This window comes from Oxyura jamaicensis, chromosome 3 (assembly GCF_011077185.1).
Source record: "Oxyura jamaicensis isolate SHBP4307 breed ruddy duck chromosome 3, BPBGC_Ojam_1.0, whole genome shotgun sequence".
NCBI classification, from domain to species: Eukaryota; Metazoa; Chordata; class Aves; order Anseriformes; family Anatidae; genus Oxyura; species Oxyura jamaicensis.
The window spans coordinates 52,007,250-52,032,265 of record NC_048895.1 but is presented as its reverse complement, the minus strand read 5'-3'; the positions used below and the strand labels follow the sequence as shown (position 1 = coordinate 52,032,265).

Here is a 25,016-nt window from a genome sequence, read left to right as displayed (position 1 = left end):
TTCCAGGAATTACTCTATTATTGTTTTTTGTTTGTTTGTTTGTTTTTTCAACATAAGAAAGAATAACTGATATTTATCATAATTTTGAAAAAAAAAATCACCTCACATAGAAATAGAGCTCTTAACTACAGCCACAGAACTTTGCTAAAAAGAAATACTAACAAATGATGCATAATGGAATCAACTCGTGACTTAATGTTCAGAATCTCATTCTTCTGGACAAAGAAATAAAATCTGGAAAGCTGCAGAATTAGCGTTATGACTTTATAAGAAAATCTAGTGAGAATTAAAAAAATTATGAAATGTTGCAAGCTATGCATTAGAAAAGCCTCAAAGGTATACTTCTGAGATTATTCAAAGACTCCATTTATTTTCTGATTAGGATCATCACCAAATAAAATTTACTAATATTGCTAGTATGTAAACCAACAAGCAGGTAGATGTTACAAGAAGAGAAAGTAAAGTTGTGAAGAGACTGATTTAAGTCTAAGCAAGGTCTTTGTGCTTGAAACTGAGGAAACTGGGGAATCAGTCACTACCTGGTCAAAGAAGAATGGTGATTTGCCTGTAATCATGGAAGAGCAGCTTCCCCAGCAATTCAGTGTTTCTATCTCTACAACATTTTTATCTCTGCAATATGTACTTTTTATTTAGTCATCTTTATGGCAAGTGGCAGATGCTGATGGGTTTGTAGGACACTGGCTGTGTCTCAGATAGAGAAAGGAAGCAAATAGTAATTCATTTTATTTGTGTGGATACAAATATTTCACTAGAGCACGGGCTTTTACTGATCCCCATGTACCAATGTCTGTGATCTTCTTATCTGCCTCAGTTCATCTTCCTTTGCATTTCTTTGGCTTCTTGTCTACAGCAAAACTGCCCATACCCAAGCTTTTCCTGTACCCACACACAGTTCTCTTTCCCTGCCTTTATTTCAAAAGCCTCTCACCAGCCACCCAGATGAGTTCTGGCTTACACCTCAGCAGTGCCCAGGTCCAGTCTGGGTTGTGAAAGAGACAGTGTACACAGCATTCCACTCAGCAACCCCAAGGAGAAACATCAGCAAGTTTTAAAAGTCCTTTCAGAAATTCAGTCTAAATGTAACTTCATGTGAAACATTTTGGATTTAAAAAAAAAAAAAAAAGATAGAAAATACACATATTTAATGTTATTAACAGTCATTATTCATTCTCTTAAAAGCCTTAACCCTGATACAGAAACTTTGAGGATCAAAAGTCAAGCTAGGGCAGTGGTTTTCTAAATACTTTTCCCGTCTTCACCTTGTTTCCCCTGTCTGAAAATTTGAATTGAATCATCCAAGTTTGAAGATATTCTTGTATTCCACGCTGACACAAAACTCCTGGGGGAAGACTGAAGCATGAAGCTCAAAGACAATGGCTTGGAAGAGGAAAAGGGACAGGGACACATCTTCAAAAAGCCCCTGAACAAACTACTGTCCTCCAGCAAGAGCCCTAGGAATAAGTAAGAAGTCCAGGACTGAGTTGCTGAATTTAATACAGATTCCCAGTATCTTCATCCTCTGATTCTGCTGCATTTGATACTTTTTCTCCCTGTTGGAGCCTTTTTGATGCTTGTCAGCCTGCTAATTCTAGCTTTGATGCAATTATTTCCCCCTCTACACTCCTAGGCTCTCCCTAGAGTTCGAAAACATTGCATTTGGATACCTCTTACATTTCCAGTATCAGAGCTGTTATTCAGGCCCTGGTCCTTTTCCTCCTGCTATTACTGTCTTCAAGTTTATTGTATCAGCTATTGAAAGCATTGCCTGTTTATACGTTTTGATCCCACACATACCTGCAGCCAAAGTCTAAGTACCTTTCTGAATGCTTCTGCTGAACTGTTCCTTCTCTGCTTTGGCTTTTCCCCACCTGACATAATCTCTCAGTGCATGTAGCTCTCCCCCACTTCTCCCTGTTCTTTAGAATCCTTTAGAATCAGTGTCTTCACCTCAGGATCTCACCAGCAAACCTTTGCACTACATGGTCTGGTCTTTTTCTCTACTTTCAGTTTCTCTACAGGAGAAAATACACCTCACTGCATTTCAAAAACACTAAAAGACAATTCTATAAATAGTCACGGTAAAAGCTACTTGCAAGAGTAGCTTTGTCTCATACAGCACCCAGAAGATGACCAAGGAGGAGAGAAAGGGGGGAGGCTGTTGTTTTTTACACACTATAGACATGGAAGACTAAAGATGCCTCCCAGAGTAAGAAAACACTGTGATGGAAAGCTTTTATATGATATCCAATAGTCTTAACCTTACTCTGTTGCCTCACATAATCCTGTTATTGCATGATACCTCTCAATCTGCTGTTTGAATTCAAATGATAACTGACTACCTTATTCCATTATAAGGATTGATTCTTATCTCTTGAATTCATGGCAATGAATTGAAACTTCACAGAAATTAAATTAGAAAAAAGCATCCATAAAGTGAGATCCAGGTGCTTGCTAGCATTCCTCTTTCACTTACAGATCTATTGGGGATTAGTTAGACTATAACTTCTACAGATTAAAGTAACTGATAAGCAGAGGATTTTTTTTCTAATAACATTGCTACAAAACTCCACAGCAAACCAAATAGTCAAAAGAGGGAAGCTATTTTGCAGCTATTTTGGAAGGTTTGTTAAAAAAAGAAAAAAAAAAAAAAAAAAAAAAAAACTGTTACAGCAGCTGCAAATCATGTCTTTTTTAAGCTAATTGTAAATTACTGCCAGAAGGACAACTGCACATGAAAGCTCTGCAAACTGCCCCATGCCTAAAGACATCTAGAGCTACTAAGATACACCATTCTTGTACAAGGTTGCTTTCTTTCCACTACATGTTCACTTTTTTTTTTTCAAGGTTTGGTGTCACTGAAGTGCAATGTAAAGTTGTGGCTATTGTTGGCCTCTTTACATACTGTTCCTAACTTAACAATCAAAGCAGTTTAAAAGGTCAAATAGGAAAACAATATCTTTAGAAAATAGCAACTTCTGTGGCTTTGAAATAGAAAGAAAAAAAAAAAAAAAAAAAAAAAAAAACAGTGCCAAAATGTTTATCTCTTCGGTTCATGAAGCCATAAAATAAGTACAACACCGTGAATCATCTCAAAACTTCAAAGCTTGTGTGCCCAGCGTACCATTTTAGGGCTATTAAGTTGTACAGCTACTGTACTTGTGGTAAATAGTTATACAGGATTGTAGCAGCAGTGCCAAAGATTTCACCCTTACAACAAAATCTCCTTAAAGCTCTGCATGAGCTCATTATGTCTCCTACCATCTCCAGAACCTCTCCACAAAAAAAAAATAAAAATAAAAATAAAAATAAAAATAAAAAAAATGTTGACCATGTTGACATTGGTAATACCAGCTTTCTTTAGAGAATACAGAACTTCAGATATAGATATTATGATATAAACAGTAAGTGAATAATAAAGAACAGTGAGTTAATTCATTTGACGTATCAGCATTTCTGTAGAAAAGCAAATAAATGGTTTTGCTCATTGTATAAAAGACCATGAGCATAATTCACTAAACTAACAACAACAAAAAAATCATTATTTGAAATTGAAGGTGGTAGTATATCCCCAAGATATTATGTAGGCCAAGGAGAAAGTAGAAAGACATATTTTTCAGGAATATATGATTCAGAAATGAGCACCATAGTTACTCATCTACTAATACCTGTTAACATGTGATTTTTAGTGATTTGTCCCAATTAAATGGTAAAAAGCTCAGTTTACACGTGTACAAAAATTCTAGCCCACCACAATCTGTTTGCATCCACATTGGGTGCAGCTGCTTGCTATCCCAGCTGGCTAGAGTAATCAGAAGGCATCACTACTGTCTTAAAGAGGCCATCTGGGAGGATTTAAGCCAAAATACCCATTAGGCCATGTAAAGAACAGGTCCTGTGGGGCATCCTGAATTTTTTGTGTATGTCATACGACACTGTACAAATTTTTTGCACATGTCATCTGGCAAGTCCATTTGTATCAGTGGCCAAGGTTTCAAAGGAAAATTAAAACAAACTTTTATGGACTTGGCATATTATGAAATACACTGTCATGGGAGAACTTTGTTATGAGCTCAGTTAACAATCGTGTTATACTTAAATACTGAAGACTGTTCTGTAAGGTTATGCACAACAAGCTTCCACAAGTTCTCTTTTCCATAACAATTTGTCAACATCATCAAGACTGCAGAGTAAATTTATGCAAATTTGTTAATACTAAGTCAGAACTTTGAACTAATGCTGAACAATTTAAAATAAAAATTTGGATCGATTGTTGCCTTTACAATCAGGACACATCTGCAAAGCTCCTCACTTCAATTTGGAGACTGTCCTCAGCAAGGCTCTACAATAGGTTTCTGTCCATGAGACTAGGCAAATGATTACAATGTTTTCACTATTCCTTTTTGTAGAATAAAATTATTTCTAACAAGTCCATCTTCTAATTAGCTGTTTCTTCATCCATGACCACCTATTTACATCATCAGAAAGATTGGCTGACCAAAACAAGGACTTTACCTGTTGCCTTGACACACTTGCTCTTAACACCTACATGGCAATATAAACTCCAAACACAATCCTGAAAGTCCTTTTTAAGCTGCATCTTCACTGAATTTCTGTTCTTTTAATATCATTTTCTTCTATCCTCAGCAAATATGCTCTCAAGCCAGCAACTCACAACAACTTTGTTCCTTCCTTTCCATCTGCTAAGAGTCTGCATTTAACTAAATGAATTTGTGCAGTGCTTCCAAGGCTTGAGAGATATGCGTAGGAGAGGTTGCTTCCTGTTGCTTTTTGGTACATGTTAAAAGCACATTCGCTCTTTAGAAAAATGTTTTTACCCTGGGTTCTGAAGCTTGAAACTGTAGTAAATTAGCTGAGAAAACAACTGAGTGGAATCCCACAATGCTGTTATACAAAGTAAATAAAAGAAAAAGCAGTTGCTCAGTTTCTCTGCTTATGTATAACGTATATATTAAAAAAAAAAAAAAAAAAAAAAAAAAAAGCTCTCAAATTAATCAGTATTGTGTAATTCCTAGTAATAAGACAGTATTCAAATTTAACATACTGTAGAGGAGAAAATACAACTTATGTTATCAGATACATTTCTGTTAAAGTACAGGTATTGCTAGGACATTACAGAAGGAAACTTCAGCTAACAATCCAAGCAAGAGTCCTATCTTTGAAAGATGATTATTACTTCTATTATTTAATATGAGAACTAAGACTTTTCTACAACCAAGAACACCCCCCCATACTCCTCCCTGAAAAAAAAATAAAAATCCTTTCAGAACAATGAAGAGAAGTAAATTTTAGAGACAGATAAACTATTGGGTCTTAATTTTTTTAAATCTACTTTCTAAAATACATTAATTTATGCTTTTGGACATGTATACGGTTGTGCAAATCAGGATGCCAAGAACCAAAGAGGCATCAAGCAAAGACACACGTTCAGAATACCCAAACTATTCATATTCTGTGTTAAAACTTTCATTTGGTAAGATTAAAGTGTCTAATTGATACAACTATGACTGGGAAGGGATTTTTTTTAAACCAAAGTTCACCTGTTTTATATCAAAATTCACCTGTTAGAGCACTTATTCATGTATATACACAGAGACATTTGTCTTAGTTTAATTAGTTTAAATGTAAAATACATTGGATATACATAAATAGTTGATAACCTTATACATTTGGTTTTCCAAATCAGAAGTTTGCTTAGGAAACAAAGGATATATTTGGCAAAGCAAGCTGGGTTTTATATTTCCTGGATGTAATCATCTTGGAACAAGAGGTTTCACGGAGATTTCTGAATAAAAAATAGATCTGAGTTCCCTAACACTGTTGCTATATACCAAAACACATTTTGATTAATTACATTAACTATCTAAATCGAATGTCAGAGAAAACAAATGTTTTCAGTTGAAAAACATACTGAATTTAGAATGTGGTGAATTCACATTGGGTATAAAGTAATGTTTTTTATCACAGTTAGATTAATTATCTCTCTAAAATTAGTATAAATATAATTTGAATTCAGCTGTTTTGATAGTGTATCACTTTAACATCACGATCATACATTCACCTTCCAAAAGCATTTTCTAATGGCATGATCCAAAGCACATCAGATTAACAGAAGAATGCATCCTTGACTTGAACATACTGTGGATCAGGCTTTTACCACTGAAAGAATAAAATTCTCAGGTGATTTCCTATGAGATGTTATGAGAAACTTGGAGGTTCTCATTGGTCATAGCTGGAGCCCACAAAGTGACATGTGAAAAGTGCTAAAAAGGGAACCCATAAGTTCTGGAAAAGACTCAGCTTTTATGGGTTATTGATTTAGCAGAAAGAGTCTTGCCAAGTTTAAATGAAGAAAAACAGAAAAATGGCATAACCCAAGTAATGCTGTTGAGGTAATGTACTCTGTAACAGTGAGTGAAAATGGTGGAAGTGTTCTCCAACATCCTTTCATAAGACAGCTACACAATTTTATTGAAATAAACAGCTCCAGTAAAAACTTTAAAAAATCTGAATCCCAGTGAATGTAAAGTATAAATTATTGTGTATGCTGGTATTTTACAAAGTAAAATTACAGGATCTGTAATAAATTTTTCATAAGCACTTAAATGTTAATTTATTGAAAAGAAACCTTGTAGACTGACATTTTTAAAGATGATGAACCTTAATAATGAAACTGCACTCTCATTTCACTGATATTAATTAATTAAACCACATGAAAAAATGTATAACATAACTTCAACCAAAATGGTCTCTAAATTCTTAAATTCCCTCATAGAAATGAGGTGTTAAAGGTAAGCAACTGTGATGCAACAAAATGTTAAAAATAACAATATCCACTTCCAGTGGAAAAAAATATTCAGAAAAAAATTACTATTCTGTATCTTTTTCCAGACCCAAAACTTATGCAAGAGTTCTAATTTATGTTTGAAATGGAAAATTGACAATTAAATTTGTAATACATGGGCTTTGTAATACTATGGGCTTAGCAGAAATGTAGAGATATATTACAAAAATCTAAGTAAACTTGATCTCAAAAGGGAACTAAATAATTAATATATTTAGATCAAACAGATTAGATTCAGCTTTTATTAATATATTTTAGCTTGATTTTTTTTTTTTTAATCTGAAAACAGTATTTATATTCCCCAAAACATACAATATTCAATAATGCAGAGAAAATATCTTTTCCTGCACTTACAGTCAGGAAAAGATTTAAAGTCACTTACATTGCCCTGTAGTTTTCTATCAACCTATACAACATGAAATTTGTGATTTTTTTAAAATTATTTATACTTGTGAACAATTAGTGTGAAATTAGGAATTTAAAACCGTATCTGTAATCATGTCATGTTTAGCTTGTTATGCTCCACTGGGGCTCTCTTTCCTTACCTGGAACTCTCTTTGCCCAGTTGATCATGTGCACTAATTCTCTGTCTGCCAGGTTGGTCAACAGGGTCATCATAGATGCTTCGTTGAATGGTCTATTTGGGTCATATTCAGAATAAACTATGGGTGGCTCAGCTTCCAGCAAGGCACTGACCATCTGTTCTGCTGTCAAGGACAGGGCTGGACTGTTCTTCTTGTTATGTTTAACCACTAGTGGACTTGTCCAAAGGGTGGGAGCTCGCAGCTCTGTAGACGAAGCCTCCCCGTTCCGGGAATCTTGTTCCTCTCTTTGCCGTTTCTGTTTCATCATTCGCCCACCTCTGCGGTCTTTCCGGATTCCTAGAGACACAGAAGAATATAATGAACTCCTTTCCTTAAATGGAGACATTACATAAATATGGCCTCAGCCAATCAGAATCTGTTTTTGATACACCCATGGAGCATTAATGCCTGGTTTATTTTGTTAAGGCTTCTTCCTACACATGGAATCTTACAATGAGTAGTTGGAGAGAAAAAGTATTTCAAAAAGTATAGTGTCAGGAATAGTGACAAAAGGAAGTCAGTACCTGGAAATAAACATCTTTTTTTTAAGCACAAACTTCAAGGTCATGTCCCAGCCTCTAGCATGCAACTCTTCAATGACTGATCAATGTAACTTCATCATCTGAGTGGAGTAGATGGATCACAGAAGTAACTCTCAAAAACTGTCCAAGAATGTTTTGCTCAAGTTTGCCAGTTTTAACTAAACATTACTGAGGAGTGTGTGATCTTCCTAGTTACATAAGAACTATCCAGGAAAGTTCCCAGCATAAGATGGGCTTATACAGCAATAAAGATTGCCATGTAAGCAGATAAACAAAAGCAAGAAAAGGGAAGATAATTGCAACCTCAAATCTAATGTGGGAGACCTACTGTCAAAAGTCCGTTACAACTGGAACAGAAACTGTCTTTGTCATTACTGCACATTTCTGCAATGTGCTTAGCACTGAATGACCCTGAACCTTTGGAAATTATCAAGTCAGCCATAGTAATCAGAACAACAACGTAAGACCTTATAGTAGAACAAAATCTCCCTTTGTGGAAAGGTTACAAGCAAAATATAATGATAAAGCCCACATGGACTCCAACAATAAAGGGAAGATTAAGGCTGGTTCTGAGTGGAGGAGGCACAGGCATTCTGAGGCTGAGTTAAAAACTTAAATCAGTTATCGAATGGGGATGGGGGATGAGTAAATAATAAGGAAGGCACACAAAGAATTGAGCTGTGAAGAGAAGCCTATGAAGGATCTAGCTTGCTTGCAACCATGCTGAGGATCTCGTTGCTGCTGGGTGGGCAGAGCCTTCCAGACCATCTGCGTGGGCAGCCCATGCATGGACCACACCACTTCACACAGTATCCACAGTTCTTTAGTCCTAACTGAAGCAGATCACTAGAAAACAAAGTGTTTTCTACTATACAAGTGCAGAAGCTAGGACAACCCTTCTTTCTCTCCCTCGCTTTTTTGAAAAAAATAAAAAATAAAATAAAATAAAAAACTGCAGTTGAAAGAAATGAATACAGGTCTTTCTGATGGATGGGGAGAGAAAAACACAGTCTTTACTTAGCTTTTTTCATACCACAGAAATATAAGCCTTTAGGTTCCCAATTTTTGTTAGTAGCACCTTCATCCCAAACCCAATATTTCTTTGTATAAATGTTCAGATAAATAGCTATTGGATCATGTCAGCAGGTGTCCTTTTCCACTCTCAAAGGAACAGAGTAGATCTTTAGATCAATGTGCCTATTTCATTGAATAAGGTGATATTTTCACTGAATTAGTACTTGAAGATTAATACCTATAAGTCTAATTCTTTCAAAATCTAGCAGGCCTCCTGATTCTAGTCTCTCAATCTTTCCAAGTTCAATAAATCTTTCATCACACTTACTACTTGACCTCTCTACATTTTCCCATAAGTTAAACAACTTGTAAGCCAAAAGTTTGAAGTGCATCACTGCTCCCATTTTTCATTCAGTAATACCAATTTTTTTCTTACCACTGGACTATTTCTGTTTAGAAGATGAGGGGGAGATCCTTGCTATCAAGAAAAAATGCTAGACTTATTTTGGCAAAATATCACCCTAGAGTTATTCTCATTGATAGCTTACTTCATTGGACTACTCAATAGTATGCATGGTCTTCCATAACAGATATTTTTGTCATTGTTATCATTGTAATGTTGTTGAATAGAAATTACCTTCTGAAACATGCAGACATAATCATGTGAACAAAACCACATGGTTTGTATACACTAAAGCATTTGCTAGCTTTCCCACATCCCAAATTCTACAGCTGCACATGCAGTAATTTCCTTTTGAAGAGTTAGTAGTATCCTTGGGGCCTCCACTGTTCAACATACTCATAAATAGATGGACTCAGTACTGACGTTAATTCAGAAACAAGATCTTAGGGTTACAATAATACTATAAAAACATCAGATAAGCTAGTTTAGAAAGTAAATAGAATGTTGGAAGTTACCAGGAGAGGAAGGGAGGACAAAGCATATTCATAAATCACAGATTACGTTAACTCATGAGACACACTATGATGAACACTATATGCTATTCTGTTCTTCTCATTTAAATACATATACATGTAAGATATAAAAAGGGATAAGTGAAAGACATGTAAGATTATCTGAATTGTGGAATATGTTTGTTGCAAGAAAGAGCTGAATTGATTAGGTCTGCCTGCCTTGCAAGTAAGATACAAATTGACAAAATCCAGAGTAGCAAGATGAATAAGATATGAAGCCATTGGAAGGTTCAGAACAGTTGATGAGGTTCTTCTTCACACCACACAGAAATAAAACTGAACTTGTGAATACATTAGACATTGGTATGACAGTGAAAGATATAGGTCAAATTTGTTGGAAAAAAAGAAACCATCAAGGGCTAATACATGCAAGTAGAGTACCTTTGGCTCAAGTCTGTATGCCATAGATTACTGGAAGGTAGGCGAGATTTTTTTTGTTGTTGTTTTGCTTTAAATGTATTCCAGCCATGCCTTGTTGTGTAAAACAAGGATATGATTATAATTTGACATAACAGAGGACAGGTAGCAAATGTAAGCATGCTTAGTTGTTTGCAAATCAACTAGATTCTAACTGAGAGCAATAGTTTTTTTAATTCATCTGTACTGGCTTCTCTTCACCCTGAAGAACATGGTACATTGAGTGAAGTTGAACATAACCTGAATTTTGAAGAAATGCCCTGCACAAATCCATTTTTATGTTTTTATTTCATGAATAATAATAATAACAATAGTAAATCTAGGAAGCCTACATTAAATCTTGTAGGGAGTAGATCCGAAAAAATAAGAAAGGGACAGTACACTTTCCTTCTGCATCATGTCAGAAACTTTTATGATGATGGACATAAAGGTCTTTGAATCTGTATTAGCATCACACTAGTAAGAGATTTATAGAAATTATTACTAACTTTTCACATCTCACCTATCCCCTGAATGGTTACACAACATAGTGATTATATTATTCATTTTCTTGGATGAAATAGGAGTGAATATCTCTCTGAAAAAAAAAAATGTAAGTGCTTCCAAATCTCCTTCAGCTTAATCAAATTTTATCTCTTAGGAAAAAAAAAAAAAAAAAAAAAAAGTAATTCACAGTCACTAATTCCAAAAAAAGACAATTCTATTGAGCTAGTTTCATTGCCAAAAGTGACATGATCCTGTAAGTTTGTTCTTTTTTAATATATGAATTACATTAATTTTGATTTCACAGTTCAGCCAATAAAGGAGCTTGAATTGCCAGATATTAAGATAAACAATGTTCTACCAAAAATGGAAGTTCTGTGTACCTTACAAAAGATCTGAAACAATTTCCACTTCATTGTAAAGCTAAACCAGACAAGACTTTCAAAGACAGTCAAGCTTCATATCTAAATTCAGCCATGGAGACAAGCTGCAAAACTGTTGAGCAATTGCATACTTCTGGAATTCAGTAGAACCTGATCAGCAATAAAATTGCATAGGGATTGTAGAATCAAACTTTAATCACATGAAGCACTTCTGTAGCGTTTGCAAACAGGTGATTAAAATAGAACAAAAATAAATTCTAGATTATTTTAAAAAATCATCCTAAATCAGCAATGCATTGAGCAAACACTGAATCTCAGCCATCCAACAATGGTTCTCAGCATGCATGCCATCACACAAGTTTGGTTGCAAACTTGTATAGACATCCCTGCAGTTACAGCACATGTGCACATCTTAAAAAATAAATGCTAAAGGTTTTGAGAAAGCATAAGCCACTAGAAGGGGAAAGCTACCTTACCATTGGAAAGGGGTGCCAGACAGTAAGAGAAAATCTGCATGCTCTTACTAAAGGCAAAGTGTACATTCTTACCCTGTGCTAATATGTATTTGTGTCCACAAGCTAAAAAAAAATGGACAGTCTTTACCTTCCTAAATGTTGTAAATGATCTGCAAAATCAGTTATTTTATAAACTAATAATTTTACCTATTAAAATCAAATTAAAAAGACTTCAAATCATACAGCAAGCAAGAAAATTAAAACACCTCAGGTTGGTAAGCATGAATATCTTGTACATCATTTGATAAATATTTCAATTTAAAACTTTAGGCACATAAAAAGCTTTCTGTTTTTAGTATGTATTTGCCCTGATGCATGCAAAAAAAACAGGATATTTGTAGATACAATCTTGGCTTCCACATTGTGATTCAGTGACAATAGAAGGGGTTTGTAACAAAATAATAGAAGTTGTTTTAATATTCGTAACTGACGCAGTAGTTTTCTACTTTTGCAAGGAAAGCTTATGTTCCTTCCAATTGTATTTTAGATTATCCTCTACTTTTGTCAGTGGCCAGACACTGATAGATTTAGAGGAGAAATTCAGGGAAGTAACAAGTCAATGAACTGTTAAATCCTGTGCCTCTTTCTTCTGAATGTACAACCAGAGAATCAGCACATTGTTGAACTATCAGTCAGAATGTCAAAAATCAAAGACAAAAATAATGTCTATCACAATATCTAGCTTTTTTATCCTCTAACTGCTTAGAAACCACATAAATTATATGGAAAATGTTTCTTTTCAGCTCACCATCTTTCCATTACTCACAGTGCTTTGGCATCCTACAGTTTCAAAGCTCAGCTCAATCACATAGTGATAATGGCATCAGTAACTGCCCCAGCCATGGGCACTAGAATGCAAGTACTGCATAAAGCTCATTAGCACATAACTTGGAGCTGTACCACTAATGGTACACGTGCCTTACTCTGGGAATCCTTGCAATAGTCAATGTTCTGCAAATTAACCTCCACTTTTTACTTGACATACATTCAGATTATTTTCAAGTATTTAAAGTAGTGGAAACACAGTAGATGTGGAAACCTGACAAGTCAAAACATAAAGGCAGGGTAAGTGCCAGAAGTGGAGAACCAGAGCTCTGTTTCTAGGCAACAAGCATATAAGCAATAGCTTCTCATTCATATCAGTGTTGTTTCATGTTTTACTGGAGCTAACTTGCAAAACAAATAACTTTTAACACATAGAAGGAGCATTAAAAACTTAAAACTGCCTGCTCAGAAATGAGTTTTTAGCTTTGAAGTTTTTCCTGCTTGTTTATGGATTCCTGTTAAATGCAGACTATTCCTTTTTCATGCTTTCTTTCCATTGCATGTAAATACCTCAGTGCAGGGGGATTGGAATTAGATGAATTTTAAGGTTCCTTCCTACCCAAACCATTCTATGATTCTATAAATAATTTTGGATATGATATTTATAATTAAGCCATGTATTGCTTATAAAAGTTTGTTTAATATTTACAATTCAAGTCAAATGAAAGAAATAGAAGTATTACAACTAGATCATCACCCTGGAGCTGGGCCTAATTGCTTCTTCCAAAGCAATAACTTTTTACCAGTCTATATCAGTAGGAAAATATAGTCTTGTGAATTGGCTTAGACAGGCTCTTAAATCTCCATTTTTCCAACAATGGACAGAACAGATCTGATGTACCTCAATATTTGTATTCCTCTCTCTGCCACAACAATTTCCTGATACTGATTTTCAAAGTCCTCCACCAATTCAAGACATTCACGATACATTCAAGAAATTCAAGACACTTCCTTGTTTGAATACCTCACCCAGTATTGCACCTGGATGCAGTTCCACTTTTTTGCCATTAAATTATGTCGGACAATGGTCATATCAGATGGTTGTACAGCACCTAATGCATAAAATTAAATTAAATTAAAATAAAATTAAAATAAAATAACAAAATAAAATAAAATAAAATAAAATAAAATAAAATAATAGCTACCGGACTGGACTAGTGGCTGGTTAGCAGCCTATCAAATCAAGCCTGGGATGGTTTAGGTGATGTAACCAAAAACAAAAATCAAGGGAACTTTTCCTTTTTTTTTTTTTTAATGGCTTTTATCTCTTTCCGAACTAGGACTTCTCACTCTATAATCAGTGCTACTTCTATTAAAAGAGAGAGAGAACGAGATGCAGCAGTAAGGGGTGCCGGGCACAGGGCTTACATACAGAAATCAGGGTTCTACTCCACATTTTGCTCAGCTTGTTTGCTTAGTGATTGTCACATTAAGCATCACACAGTCCTAGTATTCACATCATCTACTGTTAGCAAAAAGGCAAATGTAATTTGGGGTATCTAGTGATTATTCATAACTCACAGTTTGAGAACCAGTAAACTACTAACTATAGATAAAGGTCCAAGACATGATTCTTCCTGATACGTATTTTGACATTCATTCTTTCTTCATAGCACATGTTTTAAAGAGTGCCAGAGGATTTGTAGGAGAAGAGCAACAGAAGTTCAATTAATCCATCATTCAATTTAATCACTTTCAGTGCTGACACTCCTGCACAAATCATACTAAATTTGGGCTGGAGTAATTATGGCAACAGCCCCATTTCTACACAATTCTTACAGTGAAGGCATAAACATTCTTGGGTTCACAATGAAGCCTTTAAAATAACCATTATTTGGAAAAGCCAAGTCATTTTAGGAGTATGAGGCCATTAATACTTCTCTTAAAGAGAAAAATTGTAACTGCTACACTTTAGAAATTAGATAAAGTCATTAGAATATTGAAGCTATAAGGCCTAAAAGTACAAGAAATGAACTGTAAATGCCTAACCAAGTGCAGAATCAGAAACTCTGGTACTCTAGGAATTTCTCAAGCTCAGAAAGCGGACACTAGCTGTTCTGGACATCACACAAAAACAGTGAAGAGTAACACTAGGAGGTAGCTTTGGTATGGGAAAGTGGAAGACAGAGCTGGAGGCACAGCAGGAACATTAAATTTCATTTTAAAACTATCAAAAAATTAAACAGGGACGATCTTTTTGCTGTATCTGTCATGGAGTAGTATAACAACTAAAAATAAATTCCTAATTAGGATCTTTAAAGAATATAAATAGCAAAAAGAGAATGTAAACAAATATGTACATATAATCGGCTTTAGAATCTCAAAGAAATAGTGTTAAATAGTAAAACATCAACAATTCTTCAGTAGTAAAATGTTATTACATGACTAGATAGAGAAGCATAAAACATGTTGTCAGGTAGGGCAAAATCTCTGTCCTTGGAGATTTTCACAGCCTGACTGGAAAAGTCTTAAGCAGGCTGATCTGAATTCAGTGTTGAACCTGTTTTGACCAGGTGGCCTGACAAGAGGCCTCTTGATGTTCCTTCCACCCTGGACTGTTCTATGAAGTAGAAAGAGAAAAAATATATTTGCAAAAGTATTCACAATAATGTTTTATTTTTCTTATTTTTGGGGCAGAACAATGCAATATTATATTTCAGGACAATTCAATGGCAACAATCCACTTTGCATTTGTACAGTGGGGAAAAGGAAACATTTCACTAAAGAGCCAGGTTTCAACTCCATCTTCTTTTCCAAGAGGCTGCTCTAAACTCGCAAAACTTTGCTTCAAATGCTCATTAAGTATATGCTTTCAGCCCATCAACTACATCTTAAAAACATACTTTTCCTCATACATTTATCAGACCCCACCTACACAGTTATTTGGCTGAGTACAGAACAGCATGTCCAATAAATATTATAAAGGTTCTCCTCAGACAAACCAAAATAGTTTCACATTGTTAAGCCATTTGCCTTCATTCACTAATTTCTATTTTTGATATAATATTTCATTAAAAGATAATTACATGGAAAACCAGAAAGTCTGGAGCCATTTCAGTGGTTGCATCAGACACAGATTTACCTGTGCTTCTCGGAATGATTTTAATAACTCTCTAACATTTTCCTTTTTTCCTTCATTTTTATTTATTTTGTTTCTAACCTTTTATTCTTTTCTCTCTCTTTTTTTTTTTATTTTGTTTTGTGGTTTAATTTGTCTGCTTGTTTTTTAACGTGTAAAAATATATCACTCATCAAGGAAGTATAGCTCTCTCCATTTAAAAACAACAACAACAAAAAATCAGTAATGTTCTCTGAGGGGATGGTAAATTTGCCAAGTGCTTTTTATTTCCCTGTAAAATGTTGTCTTATACTTAAGTAACATTGTCACACTGAACTAGACTGAATTCCCATATGGTTACAGTTGGGTACCTGATTCAACAGAATCTAAGAGAAAACCTGAAAAGAGGAATTTTTTTTTAGTCCCTGTTTCTAGAAGTTAATATATGTATCTACAGGCACCTGACTTGTGGTTATAGCACACTGCCACATCAAACAGATTTTCATTCCCTGGATTGTACTGCAGTAATCTTAGAAGTCTTCTCAGATAATCTCTTTGGGCAGCACTGGCAGACATAGGTTTCAAATACACTGTGATTTCATAGTGCAGAGAAATGACACTTCTGAACAGAGAATCTTCTCTAGACAATATGAAATTCAGGCTGTTCCAAAACAATAAATACCTGTAATCATATTCATGATCAACATTTGGATATAGTAAATTAGCTCTCACTCCTTGATCACCACATTTAATATGTCTTGAGGTAGGGAAGCCATCAGCATATCACAGAATCACAGAATCACGGAACTGTAGGGGTTGGAAGGGACCTTGAAAGATCATTGGGTCCAATCCCCTGCCAAAGCAGGTTCCTCACAGAATCACAGAATCACAGAATTTCTAGGTTGGAAGAGACCTCAAGATCATCAAGTCCAACCTCTGACCTAACACTAACAGTCCCCACTAAACCATATCCCTAAGCTCTACATCTAAACGTCTTTTAAAGACCTCCAGGGATGGTAACTCCACCACTTCCCTGGGCAGCCCGTTCCAATGTCTAACAACCCTTTCGGTAAAGAAGTTCTTCCTAACATCCAACCTAAAACTCCCCTGGCGCAACTTAAGCCCATTCCCCCTCGTCCTGTCACCAGGCACGTGGGAGAACAGACCAACCCCCACTTTGCTACAGCCTCCCTTCAGGTACCTGTAGAGAGCGATAAGGTCACACCTGAGCCTCCTTTTCTCCAGGCTGAATAAGCCCAGCTCCCTGAGCCGCTTCTCGTAAGACTTGTTCTCCAGGCCCCTCACCAGCTTCATAGCCCTTCTCTGGACTCGCTCGAGTACCTCCATGTCCTTCTTGTAGCGAGGGGCCCAAAACTGAACACAGTACTCGAGGTGCGGTCTCACCAGAGCCGAGTACAGGGGGACGATCACCTCCCTAGCCCTGCTGGCCACTCTGTTTCTTATACAGGCCAGGATGCTGTTGGCCTTCTTGGCCACCTGAGCACACTGCTGGCTCATATTCAGCCGACTATCAACCATCACTCCCAGGTCCTTCTCTGCCTGGCAGCTCTCCAACCACTCATCTCCCAGCCTGTAGCTCTGCTTGGGGTTATTGCGCCCCAGGTGCAGGACCCGGCACTTGGCCTTGTTGAACTTCATGCAGTTGACCTCAGCCCATCGGTGCAGCCTATCCAGATCCTCCTGCAGAGCCTTCCTACCCTCGAGCAGATCGACACACGTACCTAACTTGGTGTCATCTGCAAACTTACTGAGGGTGCACTCAATGCCCTCATCCAGATCATCAATGAAGATATTGAAGAGGACCGGCCCCAGCACTGAGCCCTGGGGAACGCTACTAGTGACCGGCCTCCAACTGGATTTGACTCCATTTACCACAACTCTTTGGGCCCGGCTATCCAGCCAGTTTCTAACCCCACGAAGCGTGCGCCAGTCCAAGCCAAGAGCAGCCAGTTTCTTGAGGAGAATGCTGTGGGAAACGGTGTCAAAAGCCTTGCTGAAGTCAAGGTAGACCACATCCACAGCCTTCCTCAGAGCAGGCTGCCCAGGTAGGCATCCAGACGGGCCTTGAATATCTCCAGAGAAGGAGACTCCACAACCTCCCTAGGCAGCCTGTTCCAGTGCTCCGTCACTCTCACCGTGAAGAAGTTCTTTCTCATGTTGGTGCAGAACTTCTTGTGTTCTATTTTGTGGCCGTTGTCCCTTGTCCTATCCCCACAAACCACTGAGAAGAGGTTGGCTGCATCCTTCTGTCTCCTGTCCCTCAGATATTTGTACACAATGATAAGATCCCCTCTCAGTCTTCTCTTCTCCAGGCTGAACAGACCCAGGTCTCTCAGCCTTTCTTCATAGGGAAGATGCTCCAGGCCTTGTATCATCTTTGTGGCCCTCCGCTGCACTCTTTCCAGAAGGTCCCTGTCTTTTTTGTACCGGGGAGCCCAGAACTGGACACAGTGACATTGGCTATCCTTCAGTCTTCAGGCACCACACCTGTTCTCCAGGACCTTTCAAAGATGATAGAGAGTGGTTCGGCGATCACATCTGCCAGCTCCCTTAGCACACACGGATGCATCCCATCAGGACCCATGGATTTGTGTGCATTGAGCCCATTCAGACGCTCCCAAACGTCCTCTCATGTCCACGAGAGGGGAGCCCTCCATTTCCCAGACCCCTTGTCCTATTGCCACGGGCGAGGAGTCCCGGGGGAGTGTCCTTGAAGCAAAGACTGAAGCAAAGAAAGCATTCAGTACCTCTGCCTTCTCAACGTCTTCCGTGACCAGCACCCCCCCCTCGTTCAGCAAGGGACCCACATTATCCCTAGTCTTCCTCTTGCTGTTTACATACTTGAAAAAAAACTTCTTATTATCCTTTATCTCTTTGGCAAGCCTCATCTCTAGGTGGGCTGTAGCCTTCCTCGTTGCGTCTCTGCAGGCCCTGACAACATGTCTATACTCCTCCCAAAAGGACAGGCCCTTTTTCCACATTTCATAGACCTTCCTCTTCCTTTTGATCCTATCGATGAGCTCCTTGCTTATCCACACAGTTTTCCTGCCTCCATTCCCCGATTTCCTATTCTTCAGGATGCACTGATCCTGAGCATGGAAGAAGTGCTGCTTAAATGTAGCCCAGCTCTCACAAGCACCCTTGCCTTCTAGCAACCTAGCCCATAAGATACTCCCAAGCAGGTCCCGGAAGAGGTCGAAGTTGGCTCTTCGAAAGTCCAGGGTAGCAGTCCTGCTTTTAGCCTTACTTCCTCTGCCTAGTTCCATCTGGAACTCCACCACCTCATGGTGACTGCATCCCAGGCTGCCCCCAACCTTCACATCTCTAACAAGGCCATCCCTGTTGGTAAGAACAAGGTCCAGGAGCACCCCCCACCTCGTCGGCTCCTCCACCACCTGCGTCAGAAAATTGTCCTCAACACATTGTAGGAATCGTTTGGACTGCGTGTGCCTGGCTGAGTTGCTTACCCAGAAGATGTCTGGGTAATTGAAGTCCCCCATGAGGACCAGCACTCGTGATCGTGAGGCTACTAGCAGCTGCTCGTAGAAGGCCTCATCAACCTCCTCCTCCTGATCTGGTGACCTGTAGTAGAACCCCACCACCATGTCCCCCATACCAGCCCACCTCTTAATTCTCACCCACAAGCTCTCCACTTGTCCTTCACCCTCCCCCAGGTGGAGCTGGGTACACTCTAATTGCTCCCTCACATAAAGGGCAACCCCACCCCCACGCTTCCCCAGCCTGTCTTTCCTAAAGAGAACATAGCCCTCCATGACAGTGTTCCAGTCATGCGAGCTGTCCCATCACATCTCAGCGATCGCAACGAGACCGCGGCCCCCGACCGAACATAGATCTCAAGCTCATCCTGTTTATTTCCCATGCTCCGCGCATTGGTGTACAGGCACTTTAGGGAAGCAGCAGGTGCAGTTACCCCTGGGTGGATGCAAGAAGAAGAAACCAGACGGGGCATCAGGAATGCTTCCTTCTCTGAGGAGCCCTCAGCCAGTCCTATGGGAGAGCTCAGAGGTTTTTCCCTGTCTTCAACAGTGACAGTAGTGACGACTTCCCCTAGCCCTTCTCTGTCACTTTTAGCTCCCCTCAGATATACCAGCTGACAGAATCATGTACATCTCAGAGTCATTAAAAATACCTTACCAGGTAAATAATTGATTCTTCAAAAAGGATCTAGTATTTAACATTATAGTGAATATTTTCATAGCCACATAAGCACCTTGTTTTTCTGATCTCATAGGGCACTTCATGTTAAACCTGTATCATCACACATGAAAGAATGTAGCATTCTAATAACTAGAAATTCATATCTATTTATCACGCTATAACATATTTAATTGATAGGTAGTAATTAAAGTCAAGTGAATAAGACCCTTTGGAGCCAAGCCATTAAAAAGTCATTAAAACAATGAAGTAATGGAGAACTAAATCTATATTGGAGCAGAGATCACCTGGACCATACATACAGTTGGAGCTTTTGCAACTGCCATAAAACCTGCTGTAATTGCAGTTGGATGACTGCAACTGCTGTAAATACTCTTTTTGGAGTCTGGGGGTGTGTTGCAGGACCCCACACAGTGTGAAATATTAAGTTACGATACAATCACCCAAAGCAGAACAAAATCAATCTTCAAAAATGTATCAGAGGATCAAATATAAAAGCAAAGCTATTCTTCTCCGTTACACAAACAAAAGAAAGAGGCACATGACAAAAAGCTTATTCCATGTGACTGATATATCCTCATATACAAACATAAGGCTGCACAGTCTAAATATTAACATATGATTTTAAGGTCTTTTTGGCTTATTCAGAAAAAGGGAGTTAAGTATTTGGATAAAATATAACAGCTATAAACTCTGTCTCACTATAAACTTTGCCTCATATGTTATGTCACCAGAGAATCAATCAGTCTAATTGGCTCTCAAAGCAATGCAATAATGGATGCAGAAGGAAACACTTGCAAACGTAAGAGGAGAGAGAGAAAATAGCTCTTCAGTCTTGGAAGAATACTGAAAAGTATTCTTTTTGAAAGACCACAGAAGAGCTGGGTGAAAAGAATGATTAAATTTCCACACAACCTCATAAGTAAATGTTCCTACAGTAGAGCTCAAGACCCACTTGAAGCCTGCATTCTTCTGAATGAAGCCCTAAAAACACATTTCAACTTTTTCCACTCTATTAAAAATAATGCTACATGAATTTTTTAATATTGCATTCAGTTAGATGACTTTCCAGGATTTAAACCTCAGAAACCAGAGCTTTTAATTTATGTTTCAAATTAACCAGGAACTATTAATCGGGAACTTATGTAGCTTCTCCTATTGGTACTGTAACTCAATAATATCAGCTATTGTTCAGAAGTTAAATCATGGATGCAACGTTGGCAATATATTAAAAAAAAAGAAAAAAAAAAAAAGATTAATTAGTGATGAAAGAAAACAGGTTATATTCAGAGAAAAGAGAGATTACAGAATTATTCAAAAGGAATACCTTCTAAAAGGTATATCATCCTAAGCATGTAACAATTATGGAGGTAAATATAGAAGTGAAATCTGACACAAAAGATTTTTTCTTTTCAAATTCATGATAGAACTAATCCTTTCAACAAATTCTTTCATATGAACAAAACAAGATTATTTCAATTTAAAAAATATTACAAGACAACTATGAATTATTAAAGGAAAATATGGAACTTGAGTTAACCACAGCACTGTGTGATTCAAAAGTGATGAAGAGAAGCATTGTAAGAGATCTATTGCAACACAAAAGCTTAAGACATCTCCTCAAGGAAAACAAAACAAAACAAAAAATTGAAATAAAAACTCAAAGTTAACTGGATGGAATACCAAGAACATGCACTTAGCCTTTATCTTCATCTGAGAGACAATATGACAATTATCAAGCAGTATCTGGAGAAAAGAATTTCTCTCTCCCGTAGCTAGTTGGACAATACAGGGTCACTATAATGAGTCCTGCAGAACCTTGAATGCTTTGCTTCATCCTGCATAACTTTACCTTACTTGAGTATTTCATCTGCAGGCATGCCAGATTTATTACCTGCAACTGATGGATTTCAAGATATTTTTCACAGGCTTCATAAAATGCATATTCTTAGACTCTCATCTATGAACCAGTGACAAACTTCAGTTCCTGTAGGAGCAGGCAAAATTTATACATCTGCTCTCCTTGTTTGTAATACGTGAGTTTAGATTAAAAATAAAAAATAATAATAAATAATAATAATAAAAAAGACTATTTTAAAATTTTCAGTGACTATAAAAATCTTGCATTACTGTAAAAGGAATGCAAGGGTGGGGGTCTTTTTTAATCTGCAGAATGTTAGCAGAATGTTAGCTATGTTAGCTGAGAATTCTGAGCAATTTTAATGCAATTGAAAACATACATGTACAGAACAGTGAAAAACAAAACATATCTTATAGAACAGATATCAAAAACATCAATCTGGATCATTAGTTAAATAAATAAGGAAAAATGGATGGAAAGGTGACCAATTAAAGATGTAATACCATCATCACAAAACATATTGGTGTATCTTAACACATATTATTATGTATCTGGCATATGTACAAGGGTCAGACCTAAGGCTGCGTGCCAAATTTATGTATGACATTTTCTTATATTTGTCTTTCCTGAAGCCTTTACTTCTCCAGACCTTTGCTGTTATAGTAATGATAGAGATTTGACTTTTAAGACTATCCACCAGAATAGAATGTTAAGGTAGAAACAAACAAAAAAAAAATCTGGATCCACAAACTCAATTTTATGAAAAATAAATGTCTACAGTCTTAAGCATTAGAACTGAAAAGAGCTTTGATGCCTTCCAGCTGCTTGCATCACTAAACTGAGAGTAACAAAATCAGTGTCAGCTCTTGAATTGAGAAAAATGCATATTCAACATCGAAGCACAACGATACCTTTAATCTTTTCCTTCTGCTCTTTCTCCCAGTATTCCCAAACCTGGCTTACCCTGACTGGACAGACTGGACAACAAACAACCATTTGTCATGTGAAAGATAAACCTGATGAGGTACACTTCGCTCTTGCCCCCAACACAGTTGATTTTTCTTGGAATAAGTAAACGCTAGGTGTACCAGAAAAGGGAGAACCAATCTATAATTTAACAATTATCCCCTTCCTAACATAAGACATGGGTTCTAATCCTTTAGTATTTTGCTAAATTTTCATGTAAAAATAGATTTGGATAAAGCTAATGAATATTCTTCATTAATAAAATCAATCTGGAATTTTTAGTAGTCAATTTTTAGTAGAAAACAAGGTTTTCTTCTGCTTTAGAGAAAATATTTCTCATATGAAACCCTATGATTTCCTATTCTTCTTAAATATTGATGTAAGGGGCTTGACTTTTTCAAAAGCATTAAAAATTCGTAACTTCTGTCTGCTTTTGACAAATATGCTGTACTATAAAACAGAGGAGAAAGCCAGGTATCATGATCAATCCAAAACTATGTTACAAAAAGAACTCTTCCATCTAAGAAGACACTGTGGCAATTATTCAGTATTGTCAAATATTTCTAATTTTACCTCCAGAAGTTTAATACCATATAACTTTATAAAATAATTCCTTGGTGTGCCACTTCAGCCTAAGCATTCAGTGTCTAATTCTTCTTCTCTGATATCATTAGTACATAAGTATCTTTCAAGAAAGCAGCACCTATCTCAGTTTGCACAAAATAAGTGAACCTTTCAGTTTTGTTGAAATTAATTTACATCTACAATATATGTACAGTACTGGAATAAAGGAATTTATTTTCCCTTCCAGAACTAAATGAATAAGTATCAAATAACTCACAAGTTTGTTTTAATAAATATGGACTGATCTGAGATTATTAGTGCTTTTCACACTGAACAGCAAAATGCCATAAAATCTTGGGTTAAGTTTAATTCATCACAATCTGGTGTCTACCACAAGAGACAAAATAAAAATAATCATGCATCAAAAATACTAACAGAAGAAGCACAGGTCCACCAAAGTCCATGTTCCTATAAGTTTTGGTGCAAAATTTAGCTAAGAATAATAACACAGGATTTGGGATGTTTTTACTTTTTATTTAATTGCTTTTTGATTTAATAAACTTCAGATCAAATAAAATATTTGCTCCCTGCTTTAGGAACCATATCATCTGTCCAATGAATTAAAAAACAGGAAGGCAGACACCAATGCTGAGGATTTGTTGGTTGCTGTGTACATACCACCTTTCATCATTCCCACTTCATAGCATTTTCTTAGTCGGCAGGCTTGGCAACTCTTTCTTCTGTTCTTGTCAATGGTGCACTGGTTAGTAGCAGGACACATGTAGTCATTGTGCCCTGTAAAAACAGAGGGAAAGTAAGGACACAATTACCCACAGTCTCAAATCACAGACATTACAAAACTGCCTATAATATTTTATATTATTTTTCATTTAGTATTTAGTACAACATCTCAGTTATCATAATCTATCACAAAAGATCTTAGTGAAGCTAACATATTCACAATATATTTATTCACAAGTTCTTTACAAGTACTATTAGAAACACAAATGAAAATATCTATAGAATAATATTTTAAAATGAACAATCACAAAAGGTGACAGATAATTATAAACAAGTCACTTGAATTCCTTCTTCGTGGCCTAAGAAACACAATGCCGTCTGGTCCATCTGCCTGTTTTCATGTTTAAGCAATATACTACTCAAAATGATCATAGGTTTATAGAATGAAAAAGGCTTATCTACGGAATTTTTTTAGATAACTACCAAAATTTAGGGCAATTTAGATATGAAAAAATAAATTAAAATATAAATTAAAATAAAATAAAATAAAACAAAATAGAAGCAACACCTTTTAATTTAATTGTATATCAGGGATAAATCAGTCTCTAATTCACTTCTTATTCACTTCTGTCATTACAAATTCTTAAATTGCCATGTGGTGCAACTAAGTTTGATACCAGTACCTTTTCCTTCAGAGATACACTTCCTCATTTATTAGGCTATGCACCTCAGTTCTTGCTACAAACATTTTCAGCATACCATAATTTGTTACTGCTACCAAACCTCTATTCTGATTTTCCCTTAAAAAGAAGTATCAAATATGTACTCAAGCCTTCTATTAAATTATTTTCCAAGTATAGATGAAGTTTAGCAAGGATAAAAAGACTATCTAAAATGATCTTATGGGTGCTTGGTATTCATGTAAACACAACTAAGGTACAGCACACAACGAAATAATTTTACTGCAGAACTGTTTGTTCTTTCTTTCAGGTCAAGGGATCAGCTTGA

The 25,016-nt window shown here is 36.7% G+C and overlaps 1 protein-coding gene across 1 annotated transcript in view; it reads right to left on the bottom strand.

Annotated features, from left to right (window-relative positions):
- ESR1 (estrogen receptor 1) overlaps positions 1–25,016 on the bottom strand; it is a 167,171-nt gene that overhangs the window by 46,219 nt on the left and 95,936 nt on the right. Inside the window, 2 exon segments of the mRNA XM_035322974.1 lie at positions 7,429–7,764; positions 23,946–24,062. Coding sequence (XP_035178865.1) covers positions 7,429–7,764; positions 23,946–24,062 — 453 coding nt within the window.